The sequence below is a fragment of the Mirounga leonina genome, unplaced genomic scaffold, assembly GCF_011800145.1.
Source record: "Mirounga leonina isolate KUSES-001 unplaced genomic scaffold, KU_Mleo_1.0 Mir_201, whole genome shotgun sequence".
Taxonomy (NCBI): Eukaryota; Metazoa; Chordata; class Mammalia; order Carnivora; family Phocidae; genus Mirounga; species Mirounga leonina.
Window position 1 is genome coordinate 29036244 of NW_023270504.1, and position 27928 is coordinate 29064171.

General features: G+C 40.3%; 1 protein-coding gene across 1 annotated transcript; it reads left to right on the forward strand.

Annotated features, from left to right (window-relative positions):
- The first annotated feature begins 192 nt into the window (after nt 1–192).
- CCDC77 (coiled-coil domain containing 77) lies at nt 193–27928 on the forward strand. Its single transcript, XM_035028498.1, has 13 exons — nt 193–276; nt 1579–1633; nt 4500–4553; nt 6577–6820; nt 9647–9789; nt 16123–16219; nt 17115–17190; nt 18136–18227; nt 19653–19801; nt 24432–24651; nt 26352–26477; nt 26578–26730; nt 27514–27928. Exons 3-13 carry the CDS (start codon nt 4516–4518, stop codon nt 27658–27660), a joined length of 1485 nt encoding a protein of 494 aa, XP_034884389.1. The 5' UTR covers nt 193–276; nt 1579–1633; nt 4500–4515; the 3' UTR covers nt 27661–27928.

The following is a 27928-nucleotide window of genomic DNA, read 5'->3' on the forward strand; positions in this document are numbered from 1 at the left end:
CAATTGGTTTACATGCTCCACCCGGGGAAGCCATGTACACAAGTAAGACTACACTTCCCGGCGATCTCTGCGCGGTTAGACGCGTAGCGAGGAAGGGCGGGGAAAGGGGGGGGCGTGTCTCTATGTGAATAGCCTTCCTATTGGTGCTCAATCCAAAGGGCCGTGTAAACTCGTGGGCGATTGGAAGGATTCGTGCACGCTCACTGGCGCCGCGGCGCTACCGGATTTAAGTTTTGTTTTTCGGTTGGGGTCTCTGACTCGGAGGCTTAGTTTGGCGTGAGTACAGAGATTTGGGTTTAGGATGCTGGGATTAGGGAATGGGGCCTTGGGCTAAAAAAACCTGGTGAGGGAGAAGTAAGTGCGGGGACCGGAAGAGGGAAGTTAGAACGTGCAAAGTGAAAGGTTTCGGGGGTGTTGGAGGATTGGGGAGCCATAGCAATGAAGGAGTCGACAACGGGATGAAATGTAAAAAGGAGTATAGAATTTGGAGGTCCTGGAAATGCGTTCCAATATTCCCTCATCCCAAGATAGTCTAAGCCCTAAATTTCCTCATTTGTAGAAGTAAGGAATAATAAAAATACTTGACAGTTATTGTGGGGGTAATCAAAGTAAATGTCAAAATGCTAATCAACATTTAATTGTGGGGCGCCTGGGTGGCTCAGTTGGTTAAGCGACTGCCTTCGGCTCAGGTCATGATCCTGGGGTCCTGGGATTGAGCCCCTCATCGTGCTCCCTGCTCTGCAGGGAGCCTGCTTCTCCCTTTCCCTCTGCCTGCTGCTCCCCCTTCTTGTGCTTGCTCTCTTTCTGTCAAATAAATAAATAAAATCTTAAAAAAAAAAAGATTTAATTGTAAGGAGGGATAAAGCTATATTAAAAAACAACAACAACCCTAAAGGAAGATACCACAGGAGATAGAGGAATAGAAGCTACCTGAAACCCTTATCTATAAACAAAGACATTGTTCTTTTGGGAGATACAATAATGAGTAAAGCCCATTTTCTTTTCTGCAAGGAACATACCCATCATGAGAGAAGAAACCCATCATAGCCAATCACAAAAGACCACATACTATATGATCTCATTCATATGGGAGTCCAAAGTAGTGAGATCTATAGAAATAGAAAGTAGATTAGTAGTTGCTTAGGGCTTGGGGGGGGAGGTGGAGCACAGGGGTGATGGCTAAAGGATATAGGATTTCTTTTTTTTTTTTTAAGATTTTATTTATTTATTTGAGAGAGAGCATGAGAGGGGGTAGGGTCAGAGGGAGAAGCAGACTCCCTGCTGAGCGGGGAGCCCAATGCGGGACTTGATCCCGGGATCCCAGGATCGTGACCTGAGCCGAAGACAGTCACTTAACCAATTGAGCCACCCAGGCACCCAAGGATATAGGATTTCTTGAAGTGATAAAAATGTTATGTAATTGTGAGAGTTGCACATATACTGAATATACTAAAATCATTGAATTGTACACTTTGAGTTGTATGGAATGTGAATTATATAATTATATCTCAATAAAGCTGCTAAAAATGTCACCCATAATCCTACCATACCAACCCAGTTACCGTTTTTATTTTCTAGGTTGTTTTTTACAAGAGACAAATTCACCCAATTTGAAGAAGTTTTGTGGAAGGAGGTGAGTTTAAAGGAGGAGAGTAGTCATTTTAAAGGAGAGAGTGAGAAAAAGATGCTGTACTCGAAGGGTTGTTTGGCAGAAGAAAGCTAATGGAAGAGAGAAGCAGAAACTGCTTTTCTAGCTATGTCAGATAGTGATAAAGTAAAACAGAGAAGGTGGGTAAGGGAATGCCAGATGATCAGGGAAGACTTCACCAAGAAGGTGACATTAGAACCCTCAAGGAGAGGGAGCAAGCCATATATAGATAAATGGGAAAAGAACATCATAAATGAAGTAGAAGTTTGAAGTCTGAAGTAAAAGTTTGTCTGGCGTGTTTGAAGAATAGCAGAGACCATTGTTGGTGCAGTGAGCAGGGGGAGAGTTGTAGGGGTCACAGAAGTCCTGGGGTAGGCGGATCATGTAGGACCTTGGAAGCCATTTTAAAGACCTTGGTTCTCTGACTAAAACTAAGTCTTAGGAGGCTTTTGAGCAGAGGAGTTTAGTGTTTTGACTTACATTTTATTTTTTTTTAATTAACCATCACAATAGGTGTAACATTTTACACTTGCACTAGCAGTGTGTGTTCTAGTTGCTCTACATCCTTGTTGGCACTTGATATTATCTTTCTTTTTATTTCTTTTTAATATTAGTTACACTAGAGAGTGTATACTGGTATCTCATGGTGGTTGGTTTTTTTTTTTTAAGATTTTATTTATTTATTTGTCAGAGAGAGAGCACAAGCAGGGAGCAGCAGACAGAGGGAGAAGGAGAAGCAGGCTCCCTGAGGAGCAGGGAGCCCAGTGCGGGACTCAATCCCAGGACCCTGGGATCATGACCTGAGCCGAAGGCAGATGCTTAACGACTGAGCCACCCAGGCGTCCCTTGACTTACATTTTAAATAATCACTCTAACTACTGTGTTAGAATAGACTGCAGGGGCTGGATTTGAGAGTGGAAGCAAAGAGACCAGTTAAAGAGGCTCTTGTAGTCATCCTAGCAAGAGACTAGTGGGTTGGACCAGGGAAGTATTGGCATGAGCAATTGTCAGATTCTTGATATTTTGATGGTAGAGTCAATAGGATTTGCTCATGGATTGAGTATAGCATGTAAGACAAGAGGAGTAAAATTGCTTCAACCAAGGTTTTTGGTCATAAGCAACTGGCAAGATCGAGGTAGTAATTACTAGAAGGTAGAATTTTTTTTTTTTTCTAAAGATTTTATTTATTTATTTGACAGAGAGATAGAGAGAACAGGTAGGCAGAGGGGCAGGCAGAGGCAGAGGGAGAGGGAGAAGCAGGCTCCCTGCTGAGCAGGGAGCCCGATGCGGGGCTCTATCCCAGGACCCTGTGATCATGACCTGAGCCGAAGGAAGCCGCTTAACCGACTGAGCCACCCAGGCACCCCTGGAATGTAGAATTCTGAGAGAAGAGCAGGTTTTGGTGGTAGGTGTTTATCAGGAACTTGGTTTTGGACTTGTGAAGCTTGAGAGACCTGTAAGACATCCAAGTGGAGATAGGGAATAGGGCAGTGAGATAGGATGAGTGGAGTGGAGGGCAGAGTCAGCACTGGAGGTAGGAATTTGAAAACTATTAGTGTGTACGTAGTATTTAAGAATGACACTTTTTTTTTTTAAAGATTTTTTATTTATTCATTTGAGAGAGAGTGCCCGAGTTTGGGGCGTGGTGACAGGGCAGAGGGAGAGTGAGAAGCAGGCTCCCGCTGAGCAGGGAACCCAATGTGGGGCTCGATCCCAGGACCCTGGGATCATGACCTGAGCCGAAGGCAGCTGCTTAACTGGCTGAGCCACCCAGTTGCCCCTAAAACTGACACTTCATGCAGTCATTGAGGCAATAAATATAGATAAAGAGGAAGAAGAACTAGCAGTGACTGAAAATTAATGACCAGTGAGGAAGAAAGAAAACCAGGAACCTCTGGTGTCCTAGAAGTCAAATGAAGAAAGGTTTCAGGGAGGAGGAGCAGGGGCGTTCTGGGGTTCCGAGCAGGAAAATGGTATATAGAATTAACAAGAGTGATTATCTCTTTTCACTCTTGTTCACAAAATTCTTCTCCAAAGGACTGAAGATTATGAACAGATACATACCAATTAAAAGAGTACAAGAACAGAATATTACATCATTGTGCTCAAAATCAGAATGGGTTGATAAAGCATCCTTGATAAGCCAGCTTTCCCTAAGCTAATAAAATAAACTCTGCCCTTCCCTCCTTCTCCGCTCCTCCCTCTTCTCCCTTTCTTCTCCTCTTCTCTCCCCCTTCTTCCCTTCTCTCCTGTTCCCTCCCTGCTTGTGAGGTTATCTTCATAAAAATTTCTGTGATAAGATTATTCAAATAGAGGAACCCAAGCTCCATGTTAGCAATTGGAATGGAGATTGTAAATGGACCTTATAAAGCTTGTAATTTTTTCTTTCTCTAAGATGAAACAATAGGTAAAGCTCACCAGATGTCAGTGGCTTTGTATTTATTTTAAATTTAGTGTAATTGGCCCTCTACCTTAATTCCATTTACCGTCCCTTACTTGTTAGAAACTTTTCTGCATCTCCCTCCTATTTCAGCAAAAGGATTGTAAATTCGTTTTGCATTGTTGTTAAGGAGGCTTTTCTTTTGTGTGTGCTTATCCACCCAAACATTAGATGCCATTCTGATTTTATTTAAAAATAGTAATGACGAATGCCTTATGAAAATTCAAAAGTCATAGATTTTCAGGATTTGGAACTACTATAAAGAATCCTACATTTTAGAGCATCACATTCTCGCCAGCAGGTACATCTGGTGATGGTGGAAAGGGAACATGTCTGTGTATCCTGTACTGTTTTTTTTTTTTTTTTGGTCTGTTCCTGACCCTTCATTCTGAATTTTCATGTATTTTACAGGTGTGAAAAGGACAACATGAACTTTACCCCAGTGCATACCCCCATCTGCAGAAAGTAAGACATTTGCTTATTTTCAAGTTGTTAAAGAATCAAGCCTTCTGTAGCCGTAAGTGCAAGTTAGCTTAGGAACTAGAAAGGTTTTAGAAGTGTTTCCAAACTCTGGATTTGAACTATATTAGGCCTTATTTCTCTATTCTTATTATGTGCAATTTGGATTTAAAACTAGGACATATTAAGTGTTAATACCTGAATCCAGGCAGTTTGAATGGGCCTGGTATAGTGCCCGTGGATCCTGGATTACAGAGGAAACAACCAACCAGCATGCAAACAGGGGACTTTTAATTCTGATTATGCCATCAACTTTCCACATGACAGACATCCTCATCCTCATTGCCACAACTCTCAACTGCAAAATCTCAGCAGTACCTCTTAGTTCATCTACTGATCTATTTCCCAGAGTAGTTATAATGCAACTCCCTTTGAAGACATGAAACATTAAGTAAAAGAACATTTCTGTCACGAGCTTTTAGTGATTGAGAAAATGCTAGGGGTTTTTCCTTCATGCTAGCTGAAAGTAAATTTTAATATCTCTTCTATACGTGCCTACTTATTAAAGGTGCTGACCATCTCCTTTGTTAACTACAGCTCTGGCATCCAGTATAAAGTTTCTCCACACTGTCTATTTTGTTATGTTGTAAATTGCAGGGAGTAAGCCAAAGTGGATTAATTTTCACGGGGTTTCTCCACTTCCACACCATTTGTTTTCTGACTTGCATTGTTTTAGACGAACGCTCTTGTTTGCTAAAAGCAAAGAGAACTTCTTGCCCAGCCTTTCATTAACCTTTGATCTTGTCTAGTCTTGGTCTGTGTAATTCAAATGTCTCTGATGCTGATGTGATTATGTGGTTACTAACTAAGGCTATGTTTTCTAATCCTGAATCTTATATTTATCATTCCCTTTCTTAATAATTTTGCCACTTATATGTACCTGTTCCTAAAAACAGTTTCATTTGGCAAGTTCCATTCTTAAATAAATGGTAATATCTTCTACATAGGCATCTATGCACATTTCCCCATTTAATGTTGCTTGGAGGATTCATTCATATTTGGATATCTCTAATCCATAGTTTCTAATGACTTTGAGTAATGTTCCATTTATATAAATATACCACAATTTATCCATTACCCTACTGAGTGGATGTCTGGAAGGTTTACCATTTTTGTTATTACAATAATGTTGCTATGAACATTTTCATATGTGTCACCTTGTACACATATGCATGAATTTCTCTAGGACAAGAGGAATAGCAGTTTTACTAGATTCTGCCAAATTACTCTCTGTAGTGTCAAGTGTATAGTGTTCTTTTGCTATGTATCTTAATAGTATTAAATTTTCTGTTATTACCTGGTCTTACTTGGGTAATATTTCATTTTTTTAATGATCTTTTTACTTTTTTAACATATATTTTGAATCTAGCTTTAAGTCTTTAATACTTGGAAACCAGTTCATAAAATTAGTCACTAACCCAGAACATCAAACTTTGAAGGTTTATGAGCACCTTAATTATAGCACTTCAAGAACATAAACTCCTTTTTTATTTAAGAAATTATGATGTCTCAGGCGCCTGGGTGGCTCAGATGGTTAAGCGTCTGCCTACGGCTCAGGTCATGATCCCAGGGTCCTGGGATCGAGTCCCGCATCGGGCTCTCTGCTCCTTGGGAGCCTGCTTCTCCCTCTGCCTCTCTCTCTCTGTCTCTCATGAATAAATAAATAAAATCTTAAAAAAAAAAAAAGAAATTATGATGTCTCGGGGCGCCTAGGTGGTTCAGTCATTAAGCATCTACCTTCGGCTCAGGTCATGATCCCAGGGTCCTGGGATCGAGCCCCGCATCAGGCTCCCTGCTCAGAGGGCAGCCTGCTTCTCCCTCTCCCACTCCCCCTGCTTGTGTTCCCTCTCTCGCTGTGTCTCTCTCTGTCAAATAAATAAAATCTTTAAAAAAAAAAAAAAAAAGAAATTATAATGTCTCATAAGTGTTCAAATAGTTTAATGAATATGTCCTTTCTGATTTCTCACAGGCCAACAACTGTCTCCAAACATGATGTTCCCTGTGACTTCAGTGGTCCCACCAAGTGGAAGGGAATGTCTTTCTTGGATTCGATGGAGTCAACTCCCTTGCTTTCCACGGAAGATCGTCTGGCTGTCCTCTGCCCTTCTCAGGAGCTTCTGGAATATTACCAAAAGAAGACGGCCGAGTGTGAGGAAGAAAATGAAGACCTGTTAAAGAAACTGGAACTCTACAAAGCAGCTTGTGATGCACAGGTGAAAGGGATGATGCGTTATACCCTTTTAGGACTCCGGTTGAGTCTATTCATTCCTGAGAGAAGTGCCAGCTCATATTATAAGCAGATATTTTCTTTTAAAAATTCTTTTTTTATTCCTTTCTACCACAGCCTAGCTACCTATCCACCCTTTGGGTCCCTCACTAGATTATAATCTCCGCCAACTGCTAGACCTCTAAAACCTTAGAGGTCTCTTTTATACTTCTAGTTCTTTCACCCCCTTACACCTGACTTCATTTAACTTCATTGTTAGCTCTGTAACTCCTTGATAGTTCAATTTTCTCAGTGTTGCCTGCCAGCTTCTGACCTCACATCCTTCCTTCCTAACCCAAATTCCACTGTGCTTCACTTCAGTAACTGTACTGCCTGCATGGGACCCCATGCTTATTCTTCTGGCCCTGCTTGCATAGCACAAACGCTAGCTATAATTTCATCCAGTTCTCCACCACCTCTTCTCTTGGAGCAGGATTTCTCAACCTTAGCATTATTGACATTTGGGGCTTGGTACTTGTTTGTCGTGAAGACTGTTGTGTGCATTGCAGGATGTTTAGTAGCATCCTTGGCCTCCACTCACTAGATATCAGTAGCACACCTCTTCCCCCATCCCCCCGACCTCCAGTCATGACCATCAAAAATGCCTGTGGACGTTGCCCAATTCCTCCTGGGGGCATAGGCAAAAATCGCCCCCAGTTGAGAACCATTGTCCTAGAACAGTTACCTATCATTACAGAATAAATTCATGGTAAACTTGTCCATCTGTATCCTTAGTCACTATACAGCAGTTTTTTTGCCTGTGCATATCTGTGCCATACCTTCACCCTCCACCAGCCTGCAACCCCTTCTTAGCCCTCTTCTCTCAGGCCATCTTGTTTCCTAGTTCACGGAGGAGACACTGGCTATCACACATGCGCTCTCTTCTTGCCCATCCACACAGGTCATCTATGTCTATATCCATCTCTCTTCTTTTTACTGCTTCAGGGACAAGCTATCTCTGCCTGTTCAAGCTGCACTGATCCAACAGTCCCCCTAGCCCCCATTCCTTTCTCCTCCTCAGAAACCCTGCTTCATCATCTCTATTTTTAACTTCTTGCCTGACGTTGGCTTTTTGTCCTCAGTATATAAACCTACTCAAGTCTTTCTTCTGTACTTGTGCTTCCCTCTAACTACTCTCATATGTAGATGGCTCTTTTCTCAACCACACCTGTAGAATAGTTTGAGTTTGTCACCTACTCAGTGACCTCTTGACTGCAGTTTGGTCTCTGTCCCCATTGCTCCACTAAAGGTGCACCTCCTATGGTCTCTGGAACCTGCTAGTCAAAATGATCTCTTTGTGGCCTTTGCAGTATTTGTCACTATTGATCTCTCCTTTCTGCAGACTTGTCCTTTCTTGATTTCCGTGTCATTTTCCTTTCCTAGTTTTTGTCTTACCTCTCTGACCAGTTCTTCTCAGTCTCCATCAACAGCCCCCCTTCCTTAGTCTTAAATATCAAAGTTCTAGATTCCACCATATATGGTCTTGTCGTATTCATGTGTTCTACTACTATATATGAGATGATGACACCAAATAACTAACACACTTTTCTCCTGAGTTCCACATTAACCTGTCCATGTCTGAACTACTCTCCTCTTTCCTACCTACCCACACATAATCTGTACCACGAACATTTCCCCTCCCTCCATTCCTTATCTCTTCACTTTTTCTTAATTCCATGTCCAGTAAATGGTATCGTTGCCTGCAATTCTCCCCAGCCCCTACTTCCCTCACTTGGTAAGTCCTCTTCATTCTGCTTCCTAAATATCACTTCACCCATTCCAACAACTTAGTCACTGTTTCCTCAACACTAGTTCCAACTTTCATTATGTCTCCCCCAAACTATTACAGTGTCCTCCTTACCAGTATCCAGCCTGTGGCCTCATACTTTCCCACTCTGCGTCTGACTGTCCACTCCAGCAGCACTGAAATACTTGGGGTTGCCCAGACACGTAAGGCTCTGATGGTTCTTTCTCGCTCTTCCCCAAGAGTACCCGCCCTCTGCTCGTCTCTAGCAGTTTTCATCTTTCAAGTTCCAACTTTGGTTGTGTTCTCTGACTTCCCAATACCTGCAGAGGTTTTATTCCATTTTACGATGCACACTCTTTCATGAAATAACTATTTCATTTTAATGTTTACACATTAAACATCTCTCCCCCCACAAAATTCTTCCAACTCTGTAGGCAAGAATCATACCTTTTTATCTTTGTTTTTCCAAAATTATATAATTCTTATTACATAGAAAGCATTAAAAAAAAAGTGTGACTAGAACAGGTAAATCATACGGCATTATAGGGTTCTGTAGTCTGTAAAAGAAAGATAGGAGAGCTTTGATGTTATAGGCAAACATCACACTCACCCTGTAGCTTTTTTTTTTTTACCCTTCAGCTTTTAAAGATTTTTATTTTATTTTATTTTATTTATTTATTTGAGACAGAGAGAATGAGAGAGAGAGAGCACATGAGAGGGGGGGAGGGTCAGGGGCAGAAGCAGGCTCCCTGCCGAGCAGGGAGCCCGATGCGGGACTCGATCCAGGGACTCCAGGATCATGACCTGAGCCGAAGGCAGTCGCTTAACCAACTGAGCCACCCAGGCGCCCTACCCTTCAGCTTTTAAACTCAAGTCTGTACACAACCTGTTGTTGTCATTTGAATTCCGTGTTGGTGAAACCATTCACTTTGTAATATTTCTGCATGAACTGATCCACCATATCCAATCAGAGATACTCCTGTGAAGTGCAATATCTTTTCAACTACCTTTTTTTCCTCCCCCCAGCATAAACTAGAAGGGGATTTGCAGCAGAGGGAGGAAGAGATTGCTGAATTGCAGAAAGCTCTAAGTGATATACAGGTCTGCCTCTTCCAGGAACGGGAGCATGTTTTACGCCTCTACTCAGAAAACGACCGACTGAGAATCAGGTACCAAGTGGGAGAAGGGAAATATTGGGGTTCTATTTCTAAATTACACTAGACGAGGGGCATCTGGGTGGCTCAGTCATTAAGCATCTGCCTTCGGCTCAGGTCATGATCCCAGGGTTCTGGGATCGAGTCCCATTGGAAGCCTGCTTCTCCCTCTCCCACTCCCCCTGCTTGTGCTCCCTCTCTCGCTGTGTCTCTCTCTGTAAAATAAATCAATAAAATCTTAGAAAATAAATAAATAAATTACACTAAACAAGATACATTTCTCTATGGTCCTCTTAGGTTGTGTTCCCCAGGAAGCAGATTCTGAGAGGGATGTGAGGATGGTTAGTAGGGGGGACTCTGAGGAATAACATCTATGAGCAGATTTGGGCAGAGGGAGAATTTGAACTGTGATTCCGTGGTAGCAGAGGCTTCAGCCAACCACAAGGGGAGCTCTGAGGCCAGGACAGCCATTCAGAGGCAAACGAGTTGACCTTTTATACTCATTGGATGTCGGCTGTCACCAGGGAGGGGATGTAAACCTGAGAGAGGCAGCCTCCTTCAGCCTAGGGCAGTTCCTGGAGAAGGACTCAGCTCTTGTGTGATGGGTGTCTTGGTCCTGAAGGTGGCATCTGAGCAGTGTTCCACAGCATCCACTACTAAATTTTTTTTAATTGTGATAAAATATACTTAACATAAAATTTACCATTTTAGTCATTTTCAAGTGTATGGTGCAGTGGCATTAAGTATATTTATGTTATCATGCAGCCATACCACTATCCAGCTCTAGAACTTTTCCACTGTCCCTTATAGAAACTCTGTACCCATTAAACAATAACTCATCACCCCCCCCAGCCCTTAGTAACCACTGTTCTACTTTCCATATATGTATTTGACCTCACAGAAGTAGAATCATACAGTATTTGTCCCTTTGTGTCTGGCTTATTTCACTTAGCATAATGTTTTCAAGGTTCATCCATGTTGTAGCATGTATCAAAATTTCATTCCTTTTTAAGGCCAAATAATATCCCACTGTATGTACTTACCACATTTTGTTTATCCATTCATCCACTGATGGACATTTGAATTGTTTCCACCTTCTAGCTATTGTGAATAATACTGCTATGAACATTGGTGTACAAATACCTATTCAAGTCCCTGCTTTCAGTTCTTTTGTGTATATACCCAGAAGTGGAATGCTGAATCAAATGCTAATTCTATATTTTTGAGGAACTACCATGCTGGTTTTGATAGTGACTGCACCATTTTACATTCCCATCAGAAGTACACAAGAGTTTCAGTTTCTTATTCATACCAACATTTGTTTTCTGTTTTTTTTTTAATAATAGCTATCGTAATGGGTGTAAAAATAGTATCTCATTGTTTTGATTTGCACTGCCCCAACGATGAGTGATATTGAGCCTTTTCTCACATGCTTTTTGGCCAGTTTGTGTCTTCTCTAGAGAAACGTCTGTTCAAGCCCTTTGCCCATTTTTGAATTGGGTTCTTTGATTTTTACTGTTGTTTAGTTTTTAAGAGTTCTTTATATATTCTGGATTTAATCCACTTTAATCCAATAGATAAGTGATTTGTAAATATTTTCTCCCATTCTGAGTGTTGCCATTTTACTCTGTTGATAATCCTTTTGATGCAAAAAAACTTTTTATTTTCGTAAGGTCCAATTGGTATACTTTTCCCTTTGTTGCATCTGCTTTTGGTGTCATATTCAAAAAATCATTGCCAAATCCAATATCACTATAGTTGTTTTTTTTGTTTGTTTTTAAGAGAGAGCGCTCATGAGTGGACGTGGGGAAGGGGCAGAGGGAGAGGGAGAGAGAGAATCTTAAGCAGGCTCCACACCAAGTGCAGAGCCCAACACAGGGCTCCATCTCACAACCCTGAGATCATGACCTGAGCCGAAATCAGGGGTTGGACGCTCAACCGACTGAGCCACCCAGGCACCCCCAGTGTGTCTTATAGTTTTAGCTCTTACAGGTAGGTTTTTGATCCATTTTAAGGTAATTTTTGTATATTGTGTTAGGTAAGGGTCCACCTTCATTCTTGTGTGTTGGATATCCAGTTTTCCCAGTACCATTTGTTGAAAAGACTGTCTTTTCTCCATTGAAAGTTGAAAATCATTTGACCATACATGTGGGACTTATTTCTGAGCTGTCTATTTGATTCCGCTGGTCTATAGGTCTGTCATTATTGTCAGTACCACACTGTTTTGATTACTGTAACTTTGTAGTAAGTTTTGAAATCAAGACGTGTGGGTCTTCCAACTGTGTTCTTTTTCTAGATTGTCTTAACTATTTTGAGTTCCCTGAGATTCCATATGAATTTTAGGATGGATTTTTCTATTTCTGCAAAAAATATCATCGAGATTTGATGGGAGTTGCCCTGAATCTGTAGATTGCTTTGGGTAATATTGACATCATAATATCAGGTCTTCCAATCCATTTATTTATGTGTTCTTTAATTTCTTTCAGCAGTGTTTTTAGTATACAAGTCTTTTACTTCCTTGGTTAATTCCTAAGTATTTTATTCTTTTTGATGTTGTTGTAAAGCAAATTATTATCTTAATTTCCTTTTCAGATTGTTCACCATTAGTGTATAGAAATGCAACTGATTTTTGCATGAAGAATTTGTATTTTGCTACTTTGCTGAATTCTCTTGTATCAGTTCTAATAGGATTTCCTTGGTTTGTTTGGTTTGGTTTTGTTGTTTTTGTGGAACCCTTAGGTTTTCTACATAGAAGATCATGTCATCTTTGAACAAAGATAATTTTACTTCTCTCTTTCCACTTTGGATGTCTTTTCCTTTTTTCTTGCCTACTTCCCCTGGCTAGAATTTCCAGTACTGTGTTAAATGGAAGTTGTGAAAGTGAGCATCCTTGTCTTGTTCTTGATCATAGAGGAAAACTTTTGGTCTTTCACCATTAAGTATGATGTTAGCTATGCGTTTTCCATACATGGCTCTTATTAGGTAGAGGTTGTTTTCTTCTTTACCTCGTTTGTTGAGTGTTTTTATCATAAAAGGGTTTTGAATGTTGTTACATGAGATTTCTTTATCAATTGATGATTGTGGTTTTTTTCCTTTATTCTGTTAATGTGGTGTATTACATTGATCAATTTTCATATGCTGAACTATGCTTGGTCCAGAAATAAATTCCACTTAATCATGATGTATAATTCTTTAATATGCTCCTGAATTTGGTTTGCTTGTATTTTGTTGAGGATTTTTACATCAGTGTTCATGAGGGATATTGGTATAGAGTAGTTTCCTTGTAATGTCTGTCTGGCTTTGGTATCAGGGCAATGCTGGCCTCATAGAATGAGTTAGTGTTGCCTCATCTTCAATTTTTATTTTTTTTTATTTTTTTAAAGATTTTATTTATTTATTCATGAGAGACACAGAGAGAGAGGGAGAGAAGCAGAGGGAGAAGCAGGCTTCCCGCTAAGCAGGGAGCCCAATGTGGGACTTGATCCCAGAACCCTGGGATCATGACCTGAGCCGAAGGCAGACGCTTAACCATCTGAGCCACCCAGGCGCCCTCATCTTCAATTTTTAGAAAAGTTTGAGAAGGGCGCCTGGGTGGCTCAGTTGGTTAAGCCACTGCCTTCGGCTCAGGTCATGATCTTGGAGTCCCCGGATCGAGTCCCGCATCGGGCTCCCTGCTCGGCAGGGAGTCTGCTTCTCCCTCTGACCCTCCTCCCTCTCGTGCTCTCTGTCTTTCATTCTCTCTCTCTCAAATAAATAAATAAAATCTTTAAAAAAAAAAAAAAAGTTTGAGAATTATTGGTGTTTGTCCTTTAAATACTTGGTTTGAGTGAAGACATCAGGTCCAGAGTTTTTCTTTGTCAGGAGGTTTTTGATTACCAACTCAATCTTCTTAATAATTTTAGCCTTGACCTAATACAGAACTTCCTTTCAACTCTGGGCCACACTGAAAGCTCACCTTTCATGTCACTTGATATATGGGTCAGAGCAGTATTCCAGAGTATGGACTCTGTTCTCTGGAGAGACCTGAAGAGTCTTTTTTTCTTCCTGGTAAGAGTAAGGTACAATAATTTGTCCTTTACTTTGAAGGGAATGTCCTGTCATGCCTAGATCAGACCCCTAAAACTTCACTGATGTGCTTTGTAAGGTTTACCTCCAACTCTCTGAAGCACATGTATCTTACCAAGGGTTCTAACGCATCTGCCATTTTTTGCCTATACAGTCTAATTTAATCTGATATCATTAGTAGTGAACTAATGAGATCTGTGGTATGGCCAGATCCAGGTCTCTTTAGGCTTACTTGAGAGCACACGGAAGAGTTAACCTGGTTTTATGGAAAGACTGTAAAAGTATACTGTGTTCACCCCCCACACAAATGGGAACTATTTCCGGTCCTGTTAGGAATGGAAAGGAGTACATTTGCTTAATCAGTATCCGTATACCATGTACCTAAAACCAAGTTAATCTGCTCTAGCAAAAACACTACATCTAGCATAGTGACCGAAATTGGGACCTACTTGGTAGTAGTCCACTGTTATCCTTCTGGTTTTGCATAGGTCATACTGTGAATTAAATGGGGATTTGATGGTGACCTTGACCCCTACATCCTTTAAGTCTTTATTTACCATCTTGGCAGGGGTAGGGAGGGGCAGTTTCAGAGTCTTCCTCTTACCTTAACCCAAAAGCCAAGAAGTTTGTTGAAGGTTTTGCCAACTACCAAATATGTCCATTGCAGTTATACATTTGGAGATGGGGAAACTGACCGTTGATTGGGTCTGGACCCAGTGGATCCACTGTGAGCTGGACCTGGAACAAAATTCTGTTGATTACATGGTTCCTATATACTCCAGTGCCATGATAATGCAGGTATCAATGTCAATTCAGACCCTGGATCCATCAGTCCTTGAATTACCTGGGTAATTCCTTTCCTCCAGTGTATAATTACTTAAATAAATGGCCATGGGTCTTTTGGGGAGACTAGGGGACTCAGTATCATGTACACTTGCTGTCTTACCAAGTCTTACCTCCTGGGGACCCAGCTTCTTTGTCAAGTAATAGTCTTAAAACTGGCTGAGGTGTGGAAGATGGGTCAGAGATTGTGATTTTGTATAGGGTGCTGCCCTTAGCCTCCCTCCATCTTTGATTTATTTTATTTTATTTTATTTTATTTTATTTTATTTTATTTATTCATTTATTTATTTTAATTAAGCTCCACATCAAGCATGAAGCCCAGTGTGAAGCTTGAACTCATGACCCTGATATTAAGACCTGAGCTGAGGTTAAAAGTTGGATGCTTAACCAACTGAGCCACCCAGGCGCCCATCTTTGATTTATTTTAATTTTTTAAGCTGTACCCTGTTAACCACCCATCTGTCTTGCTCCTAAGAACACTATGTTTGGTTTTTTTTTAAGATTTTATTTATTTAGAGAATGAGCACAAGTGGGGGGTGGGATAGAGGGAGAGAGAGAATCTCCAGCAGACTCTCTGCTGAGCACAGAACCCAATGCAGGGCTGGATCCCATGACCCCGAAATCACGACCTGAGCCCAAATCAAGAGTCAGATGCTCAACCAGTTGAGCCGCCCAGGCGCCCCAAGAACACTATATTCTATTAACCATCTCCATATCACAGGCTCTGAAATCTCGTTTTAGAGTTTGCTTCCTTGGTCCATTTCTGATATCAATGGTCTTAGGTTGGGTTCCCAAGAAAACAGACTCTGCAGTGGAGATTTGCTTGCAGGAGATTTATTGGAGAGTGCCCTCAGGAATAACCACCTATGAAGGAATAAGGAAAGTCTGATTGGGCAGCAGTTGAACTATTTAATTAATTTCAAAAGACCTCAGCCAATGCCACAGGGTGCACTGAAGCTGGGATGGCCCTTCAGAGATATCCTGAATTAAGGCAAGGGGATTGGACTTTTCTGCCCTCTCATTAGCCAGGCATTGGGTGTAGTCTGTCCATTGGATATACAGTTGGTTAAGCAAGTCCCTCTTAACTGAGGACAATTCTGGAGAGAGATTCACCCGTGAGCCACAGTTTGCAACATTGCTGACAGTTGGAGGAATGAACCCATCAGTGCTAAAGAGGAGAATCTGAGCAGTGTACCCCAGCATCCACTATAATTCTCTTCTAGAACCAACTAAGAAATTACTTTCTGGTCCCTTCTCTCTGAATTCCTGAATATAAATATCTGATGTTTTAAAAATTAGAGCTAAGGTCTCAATAAATCTTATTCAATTTTAATTTGATGTTGCCATTGTCTTAAAAATAAATCAGAAAGGAGATCCTTTAAATAGAAAATTTTACTTCCTCTGAACACAATGTGTGCTTACTCTCTATGAGAATTGCAGGGAGCTAGAAGACAAGAAAAAGATTCAGAATCTCTTGGCTCTTGTGGGCACAGACACTGGAGAAGTGACCTATTTTTATAAGGAGCCTCCAAACAAAGTAAGTAATATTTGGTATGGCATGGTAAGCATGATTTTTTATAAAATGCAGGCTGGGGTCCAAAATAAGAGCAATTTTGGTACTTGCTGAAGAAGATAGAAGAGAATTAGCTGTCATAGTCTCTAAGTCTTCAAAGCATTTTCTGTAATTACAAAGAGCTTTGTGCTTTTACTTACTCTTTTTTTCCCCAAAAAACCATCATTTACCCCATTTCACTGTTTGGAAACCTTAAAGCACAGAAGAGTGGATGTTTTGGGTGAGATTAGAGAGGAAAGCAAGAGCTGACTTAGTATGGGAGCAAGTTTGCAATACTCAGGTTTCTTTTTTAATCTTAGTTTATGCTGATGACAAAAGTAATGATGGTCTTTATTAAAAACAGATTTCAGAAATCTGTCATATAAAAGTGGCAGTCTCTTTTATCCCAGAGATAAAGCTCTTTTTCCATTCATATAGAAATATTTATGTGTATATATAGTTTTTCCATTTTTACTCTTCTATAAACTGCCTCAGTGAGCATCTTCACTTGATCTTAGCCAAAAGGCCGAGAAGCGATCAGTGAGCATCTTTATGCATATCTACATATGCATGCTTTTGTGTTCCCATTATTTTCCTAAAGGCCCTTGCCAAAGATCCCCTGCCCCTTTCTTTTAGCAGATATTATGAAATAACTCTGAAGTTTAATTTTTTAGTTTATATCACTAGCATTGAGTTTTATCCACTTTGTTACTTTGTCCACTTTGGTGTCTCCCATGCATGACATCCTTATATGATTATGGCAGTTTTGACCAATTGGATTTATAATAGTGTTTTGATCTACAGAAGTAAAGCTAAAAAGTGAAATATGACATTTATAGGAAAGCTAATTCTGTACTTTTTGGTTTTTTTGCTTCTTCAGGTCAGCATTCACTCAAAGACTATCCAGGCTGTAGGTATATGTGAACAGAATGAATCTTCCTCAGCTTTCAGAGCAGGTACCAGCCATATTATAAATTCTCGATGCAGAATTCAAAAACATGGTGCAAATAATTAGATTTCGTTTCCACTATGTAATAATAATAAATGTTCATAATGATGTCTCTGCTGGTTTAAGATCTCACTGAGCTTTTGTTCCTTTAACCTTCCCATGATGTTTTAATAAAGGAGAATAAAAAATACATAATAAACATGCTTACAGATGATAAAACAGATTTGGGTAACTTCTGGGATCACAGAATGTTAATTAGCTTTTAAGCCTCAGTCTCCTCTCTCTCTTTTTTAAATGGAAATCCCAATTTTATTTCTTTGCCTTTTTTTAGAAAATTGAGATACAATTGACATATAACATTACATTTAAGTATACAATGTAAGGATTCAATAATTGTATATATTATGAAATGATCATCACAATAAATCTAGATAACATTCATCACCACACATGGTTACAGATTTGTTTTTCTTATGATGAGAACTTTTAAGATCTATTCTCTTAGCATAAGCCTCTTGAATCATCCTAGGAATTTTGTTCAGTATAATTTTAGTGTTGCTTATTTTTAAAATCTTGTTTTTTGAAAATTGGGTGATCCATCATAACCGAATGTTTAGACTTACTTTTCCTTATTCCTTACCTTTTCTGATTAAATAAGATTTTATGAAGAAAAATACATTAAAAATTCATAAAAAATTATGAAGATACAACTCCAAAGGAAAATTCTTTAGAAAGATGAATATTATTATCCAGGAGACCTCCTCGCAGAGTTCCTTTAGAGAGATTCCCATTTGAAAAAAAGTATTACTATAGTCATTGTATGCTTTCCTTTTTTTTTCCTTTCCTTCTCTTCTAGGTAAATGAAACCTCTTCTGCAGAGGTCTGCTGATGCTCAAATAGCCAAAAGAAAAACTGAATAAAGGTCTTGATTAATTTTTGTTTTCTATCTTAGATTCTAAAGTAAACAAAAGAAAACCAGCAATGAGAGAGAAGGAAGAAACTTCTGAGCAATACCAAAGAGACATACAAACACTTATCCTACAGGTAAAGCAGACCAGGACAGTTTCTGTCCACAAGTTTAGCTTTGTGTAACATATCTTTGTTATCATAGAAGTATCTCCTTGCACACATATTTTTTTCTTTCTTTTTTTTTTTTTGTGTGTGTGTGGACATGTTTTCATTTCTTTTTTTTTATTAACATATACTATATTATTTGTTTCAGGGGTACAGGTCTGTGATTCATCGGTCTTATATAATACCCAATGCTCATTACAACACACACCCTCCCCAATGTCCATCACGCAGTTACCCCATCCCCACCCCCCTCCCTTCCAGCAACCATCAGTTTGTTTCCTAAGATTAAGAGTCTCTTATTTTGTCTCCCTCTCTGATTTCATCTTGTTTTATTTTTTCCTCTCTTCCCCTATGATCCTCTGCCTTGTTTCTTAAATTCCACATATCAGTGAGATCATATAATTGTCTTTCTCTGATTGACTTATTTTGCTTAGCATAATATCCTCTAGTTCCATCCACATCATTGCAAATGGCAAGATTTCATTTTTTTTGATGGCCTTGCACACATATTATATCTAGGCATCAAGTGATTAAGAAAATTTAGGTTGTTCCTAATTTCTAAGACTTTATGTTTTAAAACCATTATTCTTTGTTCAGCCATTCTAGAAGTGCTATTCTGAACCTTCTGTTCGTTCAGCTTATATGCTTAGCCCTACCCAACAAAACTGTCATACAGTAAGAATTCCCTTTGTGGTTGGCCTTAGGGGAGACACGCAGAGTTAAAATTGTCTCTGCTGATAGATTAACCTGTAGGGGTATATCCGTTTATTTAGTGCATGTGTTCCGAAGTCCTCAATCATCCTTTTACCACCTAGTAATTGTGTATTTTTTGCAACCGTGATTTTTTTTCTAGGTGCACTCAAGTTCCTGTCCTTACAGGGGTGCAAGAGGAGTCTGTTGCCTTAAATGATAGTTTCTACCTGTGGCCAGTATCTCTGCTTGGAGTGACAGCCAGAACCAGAGAAGGAAATTACATGATACTGATTTTGCTCTACTTTTTAAATTAAAAAATGAAGAAAAGAGTCATTCTATTTCTATGCAACCAGGGAGTCTTAGAAGGGAGATAGTCCTAAGAATCCCAAAGGGGAGATAGTGAAAAGCTGAGACTGTTAGGGTATAGAGGAAACTGGATTTTCTAGCTTTTTGTGTGTGATGCAGATGCTTTGTTTAGTGTGGACAGAGCTTGCTCTTGTGTAGCCTAACCCCATTTATAAGACATTACATAAAAAGGAGTACACTTAAGATTTTTCTTCTATTTGTTTTGTTGCTGTGCTTTTGTTTGTGGATTTTTTGTTTTGTTTTTTAAAGTTTTCTGGAGAAAGACTCGCTTTTCGAGGTAAGAAATAAATGGAAGCAAGACAGGAGTGGATACCTCACCCCTTTTGGCCTGTCTAGGTGGAATCACTGCAGGCTCAGCTGGAAGAGCAGACCAAGCTTTCTAGAGAGCAAGTTGAAGGGCTCATGGAGGATAGACGGATTCGCATTGAGGAAATACAAGTTCATCATCAGAGAAATCAGGACAAAATCAAAGAGCTTACCAAAAAGTGAGTGTTCAAGACAGCTGTACCTGACAGATTTGTAAACTTTTCTGAGTGGCGTAAAAGTAAACAATCCTGTCCTTTAGCAGCATAGGACTGTGGAACTGAAAGAGACCTTGAAAAATCTGTCTTTGTTAGACACCCCTGCCTCTCTGTAGGTGGGTGTCCAGGCTTCTCTAGGAGTGCTGTTGATTCTTTTCTTGAAGCGTTGGCAAGTATCCCACATGCTCCATTTAACCCACTTTAGAGTTTTAGCTTGATCTTAGTGGTTAAGAAATGTTCTCTTACCCATTGACAGGTTATCCGACTCAGCCCAGTATGGTAGGGACCTTTTCTTTTGTTTGGTCTTTCACGAATGTGGGAAAAATGACTACGTACCTGTGCAAAAACCACAAACTCTCTGTCTTCACTGCTTTTATTTCCTCACCTGCCTGCCTTTCCTCACCTTTCTGCAGTCTGGTTTCATCTGCACCGTTTTACTAAGCATGTCCTTTCTAAGGTCATCACTGACTTCCTAATTCCCATGGCCAGTTATCTCTTTCCAGTCCTCATTGTAACTAGTATCGTTCTGCATATTTGGTACCTCTAACCACCCTTTCTTTGAAATTAGTTCCCTTTGATTTCTGCAACACCTGTCTTGATTCTTCTACCTGTCTGACCCTCCTCGGCTTTTTGTCTGGTTCCAGTGGCTAGACTGTGCTGTACAGATCTCTTCAGTTGAATATGTTCGAACACCTCCAACTTACGGTGACTGAAACAGACTGTTTTTCTTTCCCAAGAAACACCCCCTTGTCCCATCTCAAACCTACTACTTCATTCTTTTTCCCATTTAGTTTAATGGTATCCATCCCGTTTCCTAGGCTTCCCAGCCTTAGAGTTATCTTCAACTCCGCACTCTCTTATTCCTGAATCTGAAGCCCTATTGAGTATGAGCCTGGGAAGGCTCTCCAGTCCGTTCTCTCCCTCTCATTCTTCTCACATTGGTTCAAGCTATTCTTTTATTATTATTATTATTAAGATTTATATTTTTCTGAGTTATCTCTACCCCCAACATGGGGCTCGAATTCGTGACCCTGAGATCAGAGAGTCGTGTGCTGCCCCTCCTGAGCCAGTCAGGCGTCCCCCAGCTCTATTCTTGTTTACATTGCTGCAGTAATCTAACTGTTCCTCCTCTCACTGATCCCACTGCCTTCTACCGTCTTCCTCACTGTTATGAGTTAGCGCCTCCATTAGGAGTTACCAACAGCTCAAAAACATGCGATAGCTCCCCATTTACTTATGATAAAGTCCTGCTACCTCAGCATGAATTACTAGAATCTTCGTCATCTCGCACCAAATTAACCTTTTCAGTCTCAGCTCTTCCTCTACTGCTGTGTTTTACCCTGTCCTTCAGTCTGACTACTAATGTCTGTTGCTTGTGGGATCCTTGCTGTGTGGCAGGCACTTTGCTGTGCATGTTCACCTCTTCTCTGAACACTTCCCCAGGCAGAATTCAGTTTTTCCTCCTCCACATTCTATGATGACTCGCCTGCCCCCGGTGGCACTTAGAGCCACCTATTAGAGTCACATCTGTTCCCCAGGGGCTTGCTGTGGCCTCTGCCCTGCCCTGTATGCATAACAGGCACACAATAAACATTTGTCCAACACTTGGTGATCCTTATCAAGTTCCATCTTACTTCTTTTTGCATTAAACATTCTATGTTTAAAATTTTTTTTCATGTTGCATTTTTAACGTCCAACGTCCTTTTATCTTCTTTTACTGTCATCTTAAACTTCTCTAGTGCCTCTTCCTCCACTTAGCGGTACGGTGATTGGAACACCTGGGTTGGCTCAGTCAGTTAAGCATCCGACTCTTGATCTCAGCTCAGGTCTTGATCTCAAGGTCATGAGTTCAAGCCCCATGTTGGGCTTCAGGCCCAGCGTGGAGTCTACTTAAAAAAAAAAAAAAAAAAGTGTGATGATTAAAATTGGATGTGATTCTTAAATTAAGATCTCTGACCAATACAGGATAGAAAATGCCTTCTGGCTCTTGCAGGCTCTGTTTCTTTTAACACAGTGTAATATGTTTGCATGTGGCCAGCACATCTCCATCTTTATTTTTATTTTTGATATTTTGTGCTTACACATAGCATGTTCACTTTTCATTGGATTTTAATTGTTTTTAAGGAAACAGTGTTTTTAAATTGTCAGAGTAATTTGTAATTTTGTATTTGTCTTCTAGAATATTAATAGCCATCCTGGTGTGGTATTATCTGTACATCTGAGCATATAATCAGTCCCTTACATTAGATAGATCATCCTAAGGATATTGAATGGCATGAAATCCAAGGCCTTTAATGACTGTCCTTTGGGTCTCACTTTCAAACCATTTATACATTAACAAGACTATTACTTGCCCAGTTTGTAATTGAGAACATAATGTAAAATAGAATAAAATAACTCACTGAAAGCAAGAGAGATCTTGTGGTAACTGAATCAATCTCTCTTTATACACATACATGTATACCTGAGTGTATATACATTCGTTCGGTGACAGTTACCCTGCTTTGTGCCTGCATTATGCTATCATGTTTCCCTTATCTATGTATCCTGTTACTCATGGAAAGAACTGAGTTTTTCTGACATTATTTAGTCAGTGGAAAATTACAGTGATTGCCTCATGGTATTTAATATTCCTTGCAAGCAGTTTGATCATTTGATACAGTATTTTTCTAGAAAGTGTTGATGTTAAACTGATGAGTTGCTAACTTCTAGGGATATCCTTTTTTGAAGATAGAAACATCATTTGCCTATTCCTAAATCTCAGTAGTCAGCAGGAATCTGTTCAGTACTCTGTGTGTTTAGTAGTTGGTACTGTTCTTGACAATCTGGTGGTAGCAGGGCAAAAGTAAACGATAAATAAGGGATATGCTTTCACTCAGGTTAAAAAATATGCATGTTGGGGTGCCTGGTTGGCTCAATCAGTAGGGCATGTGACTCTTGATCTTGGGGTTGTAAGTTCGAGCCCCACGTAGGGGGTAGAGATTACTTAAAAATAAAATCTTAAAAAAAAAAAAAAAAAAGGAAACTATGCCTTTGACAGTTAAAACATGACAGGGGCGCCTGGGTGGCTCAGTTGGTTAGGCATCTGCCTTCGGCTTGGGTTGTGGTCCTGGGGTCCTAGGATCGGGCCCGGAGTCAGGCTTCCTGCTCAGTCGGAGGTCTGCTTCTCCCTCTCCCTCTCCCTGCCCCTGCTTGTGCTTTCTCTCTCTCTCGCTCACTCTCTCAAATAAAATCTTAAAAATAAATAAATAAAACATGACACAGTGTATGAGCAAGTGTCAAATTATAACACAGGGGTAGAGATTTAAACTGATAAAGAATTTCAGAAAATGGAGAAACGAAATGGGCTAAGGTTGTCATGATCTCTCCACGGAGGAAACTGATCTTGAGAAAAGGACAAGATTTGATATCAGGCAGTTTACATGTGGAGCACAGCATAAAGAAAATCAAAACCATTTTTGACATTTTAGAACTTGTGTTCACCCTCAGTCAGGGAATAGTCCATACTTAATGCAGGCTATGTCTTTTCATTATATAACCTGGAATTAGCATTGGGAAAATATCTATAAAGACCAGTCTATTTGGGCACCTGGGTGGCACTGTCAGTTAAGCAAGTTAACTTGATTTCAGCTCAGGTCATGATCTCAGGGTCGTGAGATGAAGCCCTGCATTGTTCTCCACACTCAGTGGAGGGTCTGCTGGAGATTCTTTCTCTCCCTCTGCCCCTCCTCATGCTCAATTGCATGCGTGCATGTTCTCTCTCTCTCTTTTTTTTTTTTTAAGATTTTTATTTATTTATTTGTCACAGAGAGAGAGAGAGAGCACAAACAGGGGAAGCAGCAGGCAGAGGGAGAGCCCTGCTGAGCAAGGAGCCAGATGTGGGACTCAGTCCTAGGACCCCGGGATCATGACCCGAGCCGAAGGCAGATGTTTAACCAACTGAGCCACCCAGGCATCCCATGTTCTCTCTCTTTTTAAAAAATATTTAATTTTTTTATTTGAGAGAGAGAGATCATGAGTAGGGGGTAGCAGTAGAGGGAGAAGCAGACTCTCCGCTGACAAGGGAGCCCGATGCAGGACTTGATCCCAGGACCCTGGGATCATAACCTGAGCTGAAGGCAGAGGCTTAACCAACTGAGCCCCCCAGGTGCCCAATAAATAAATCTTTTAAAAAAATAAAAAGACCAGTCTGTGAACTAGTGCACATGGGTAGGTATATTACACTTTGTCCAGTAAAATATGTAAGTTTGCCAGTGATCAGATTGTTTTAAATACTGCTAATGATATTTTATAGAATTTATATATTGCACCATTTTTTTTTTTTTAAGATTTTATTTATTCATTCATGAGAGAGAGAGAGAGAGGCAGAGGGAGAAGCAGGCTTCCCGTGGAGCAGGTAGCCCGATGTGGGGCTCGATCCCAGGACTCTGGGATCATGACCTGAGCCGAAGGCAGACGCTTAACCATCTGAGCCACCCAGGCGCCCTATATTGCACCATTTTTAAAGAACCTGTATCTTCCCTTTGTTTGAGTAACTATGCATCATATGTACCAGTAAGCATCTTGGTGTCCACATTTGTACTTTCTTTCATAGTCTCCATCATACCCAAGAACTTCTCTATGAGAGCACGAAAGACTTTTTGCAACTCAGATTTGAAAACCAAAATAAAGAGAAGTCATGGATGCTTGAAAAGGATCATTTGATGTCAAAGATTAAGCAATACAGCATGCAGCATAAGAAGAAAGAAGATAAAATTGGAAAAGTTTGGCCAGTCATTCATGAGACTCATCATAACCAAAATCAATATATTAAGGTAGTTTTCTTATGTCTTACAGAAATTGTTAATTTCTCTAGAAAAGTTGAAAAAGAACTCAGAGAATTCCAGAGAACCTAAGAATTGTCATACAAGATCCATTCAGCCCAGGAAGCTGTTGTAGCAGCACCCTCAAGAGACAGGTTTCAAAGAGTAGCTTACCATTATAGTGTTTGGGGATTTAGAAAAGTAAACTATTGATTGATTCATTTATTCTTTCAGCAAATACTTATTGCACTCCTACTATGGGCTAGGCTCCGGGGCTATAGCAGTAGATAAATTAGACCAGGTCTGCCTTCATGGCATTTACATTTTAATGGGTGAAAATGGGGGGGGCACACCTCGCTGGCTCAGTGGCGAGAGCATGCGCCTCTTTGTCTCAGTATCATGAGTTCAAGCCCCACATGGGGTGTAGAGATTATTTAAATAAATAAATAAATACATAAATAGAAACTTTAATGGGTGAGAAGGTACAGAAACAAAACAGAAAATGATAGCTTATTAGAAAGTGGTATTAAGAAATTAAAAAGATTACATGAAGATTATATATAGTTGCTGAAAGTCTGCTTTTGTAGGGAAGCACAGGGACCCTCTGTAAAGTCTAATATTGTTGCTGAGACCTATAAAATGGTACTGAGCTTGTCATAAAGACCTAGGGGAAGAGCATTCCAGGCAGAGGGAAAAGCAAGTCTAAAATATGTTCAGGGAAGAGGGCGCCTGGGTGGCCCAGTTGGTTAAGCGACTGCCTTCAGCTTGGGTCATGATCCTGGAGTCCTGGGATCGAGTCCCACATCGGGCTCCCTGCTCGGCGGGGAGTCTGCTTCTCCCTCTGACCCTCCCCCCCTCATGCTCTCTCTCTCTCATTCTCTCTCTCTCAAATAAATAAATAAAATCTTTAAAAAAAAATGTTCAGGGAAGAGAGGGAATATCAGTGTGGTCATAGAGGAATAAGCAAGAAGGAAGTGGTAAGCAAAGAGGTTGGAGGGTGGGCAGCAGCCAGTCATGGAGGGCCTTACAGGGCCTTTACTTTCCTGGTAAGAATATTTAGCTCTAAACATTGTGTGTCTTTGAAGGATTGTGTGTAAGGAAGAAACGTGATCTGATTAAGGTTTTTACCGATCATTCCCGCTGCTCAATGGAACATGTGTATTATATGTTCTTGTTTCTATTTAAAGATTTTTATTTATTTGTTTATTTAACAGAAATAGAGAGAGAGCACAAGTAGGCAGAGCGGCAGACAGAGGGAGAAGGAGAAGCAGGCTTTCCACCGAGCAGGGAGCCTGATGTGGGGCTCGATCCCAGGACCCTGGGATCATGACCCAAGCTGAAGGCAGCCGCTTAACCGACTGAGCCACTCAGGCGCCCCTCTTGTTTCTATTTTAAAGAAGAGCTTCAGAAATGTGTCCCAAAACATATATTGTCATGTCCTATTTGGTACAGTTCTGAGCTCCATTATCTGACCCTTCTCAGAGCCAAAAGTATTTGTTTTATTTTAAAGAATTTCTAGTATGGACACTTTAGAAAAAGGTTAAGAGAATCATCTAGAAATAGGAGGCTTTCAGATGTTCTCCAAAGTTCCTTGCCATCTTGTTCCTTAACTCGTTTTAGACTTAATGGAAATCATTTATTTCCTTTCTTTCATTGCCTAAGTGCTACTTGAATTACCAAAATTGTAATTTTATTTTCCTTCTGACCTGCAGTCCCTAAAGGATAAGTTAATACAAGAGAAAAAATTATCCAACATGTATCAAGAGCAGTGCATTTCCCTAGAAGAGGAACTTGCCCGAATTCGTGAGGAAGAGGGAGTGAGGAGAGAGATCTTCAAGGTACAAAATTCTCTTCCACTTCTGACTGAGTGGGAAGCGCAGATGCTCTGGGAATGCTTCCCTCATCTTCACAAATGCCTTGCCATGTCCCTATATTTAGGATCGTACTAACAAGATGGGGAAGCGTTTACAGGTGATGACAAGACGCTATGAAGCCTTGGAGAATCGGCGTATCTTGGAAGTAGAAGGCTTTAAGACGGATATTAAGATTCTCCGGCAGAAGCTGAAAGACTTGGAGCAAATCCTCTATAAGGTAATTGCTGACTCTGAATTACCGAGGGGGGAAAAGGGGTGCAGGTAAGGAAACATGGTCGTGAGGGCTCCTCAGAAGAAAGATGGGCTGTTTCCCTGATGGTAGACCCTAGCGGATCACCATCCTTTAAGTCTCATTAAAATTAGCTTAAGTACACACCAGAGGGAGGACACAGTAGACTGAAATCATTGCTAGCCTGCACCATCGTACTTTGATCTGAGTTAAACTTATCAGAAAGCTTCATCCTTCCCAGATCAAGAAGTAGATGAAAAGAACTGTGTCTGTTTTACCAATGGGGAGAGTGAGTGAGTAAGTAATGAAGTAATTTCTCCCTGTCAAACACAGCTTTATTTAGAATTCAGGTTGCCTCAGAATCCTTCTTAAAGAGATTTAACCAGTCATCCACATATCCTAAATGATTGCTATGTGCCAAACAAGGTTAGTTATAGAAGAGACGCTTTTTTTTCATTCTTTGGTAAATCTACCAGTAATGTTTATATAGATCTCTTTTTTTTACTCATTGTTGTCTATTGATTTCTATCCTATGGCTTCTTTACTATCGTATAGGAGAGCAGAGTCCCATGCCTTTTCTGCTTTAATTCTACTCTACATTTTCTTTCTTTTAGTCAGTCATTAAGCAAGCTAAGGATTGAATTTATCTTATGTGCTAAAAGTCTCCCCAAAAGGAGCCAGCATAGCCTAGTCTTTATGATTTCTTTTCCCTGGCATGTGCCATAATCATTTCTTCTTCTTTTTTTTTTTTTTTTTTTTCCAAATCTCTAGGCAACACTTAATGCCCGGGCAAACCAGGACCTTGCCATTCTGTGTGAGGTGCGTGACAGCAATAGACGGGCACATAAGCTACAAGGAGAACTAAAGAACCTTAAGTCCAAAGTCTTTGGTCTGGAGAATGAACTTAGACTCTGTTGATGTTTACGTTTAGACATGGCCCTCATCTGGAATAGGTCTGCTTCCTGAAATCTGAGGAAAAGGTCCTCTTCTCCCAGAAACTATGCACAGAGTTGGCTAGAATCATGATATCTGTTATTAAGAAGACAGGGCTAAGAATTAGGGACCACTAAAAGAGCCCTTCTTGCATGCTAAGCTTTAGCTATCATTTTTGCTGTCCTGTTAACCTTTTTTGTGTTTTTGGTCTGGATTATAGCCTGAATTACTTAGAGACTTTCCCACATTATTT

Excerpts from the sequence above, each read along its gene's own strand:
- CCDC77 (XM_035028498.1), top strand. The coding sequence starts at position 4,516 with ATGAACTTTACCCCAGTGCATACCCCCATCTGCAGAAA. Across the intron at positions 4,554-6,576 it reads CATACCCCCATCTGCAGAAA|GCCAACAACTGTCTCCAAAC; the intron begins GTAAGACATTTG and ends GATTTCTCACAG. Across the intron at positions 26,478-26,577 it reads TGAGGAGAGAGATCTTCAAG|GATCGTACTAACAAGATGGG; the intron begins GTACAAAATTCT and ends CCCTATATTTAG.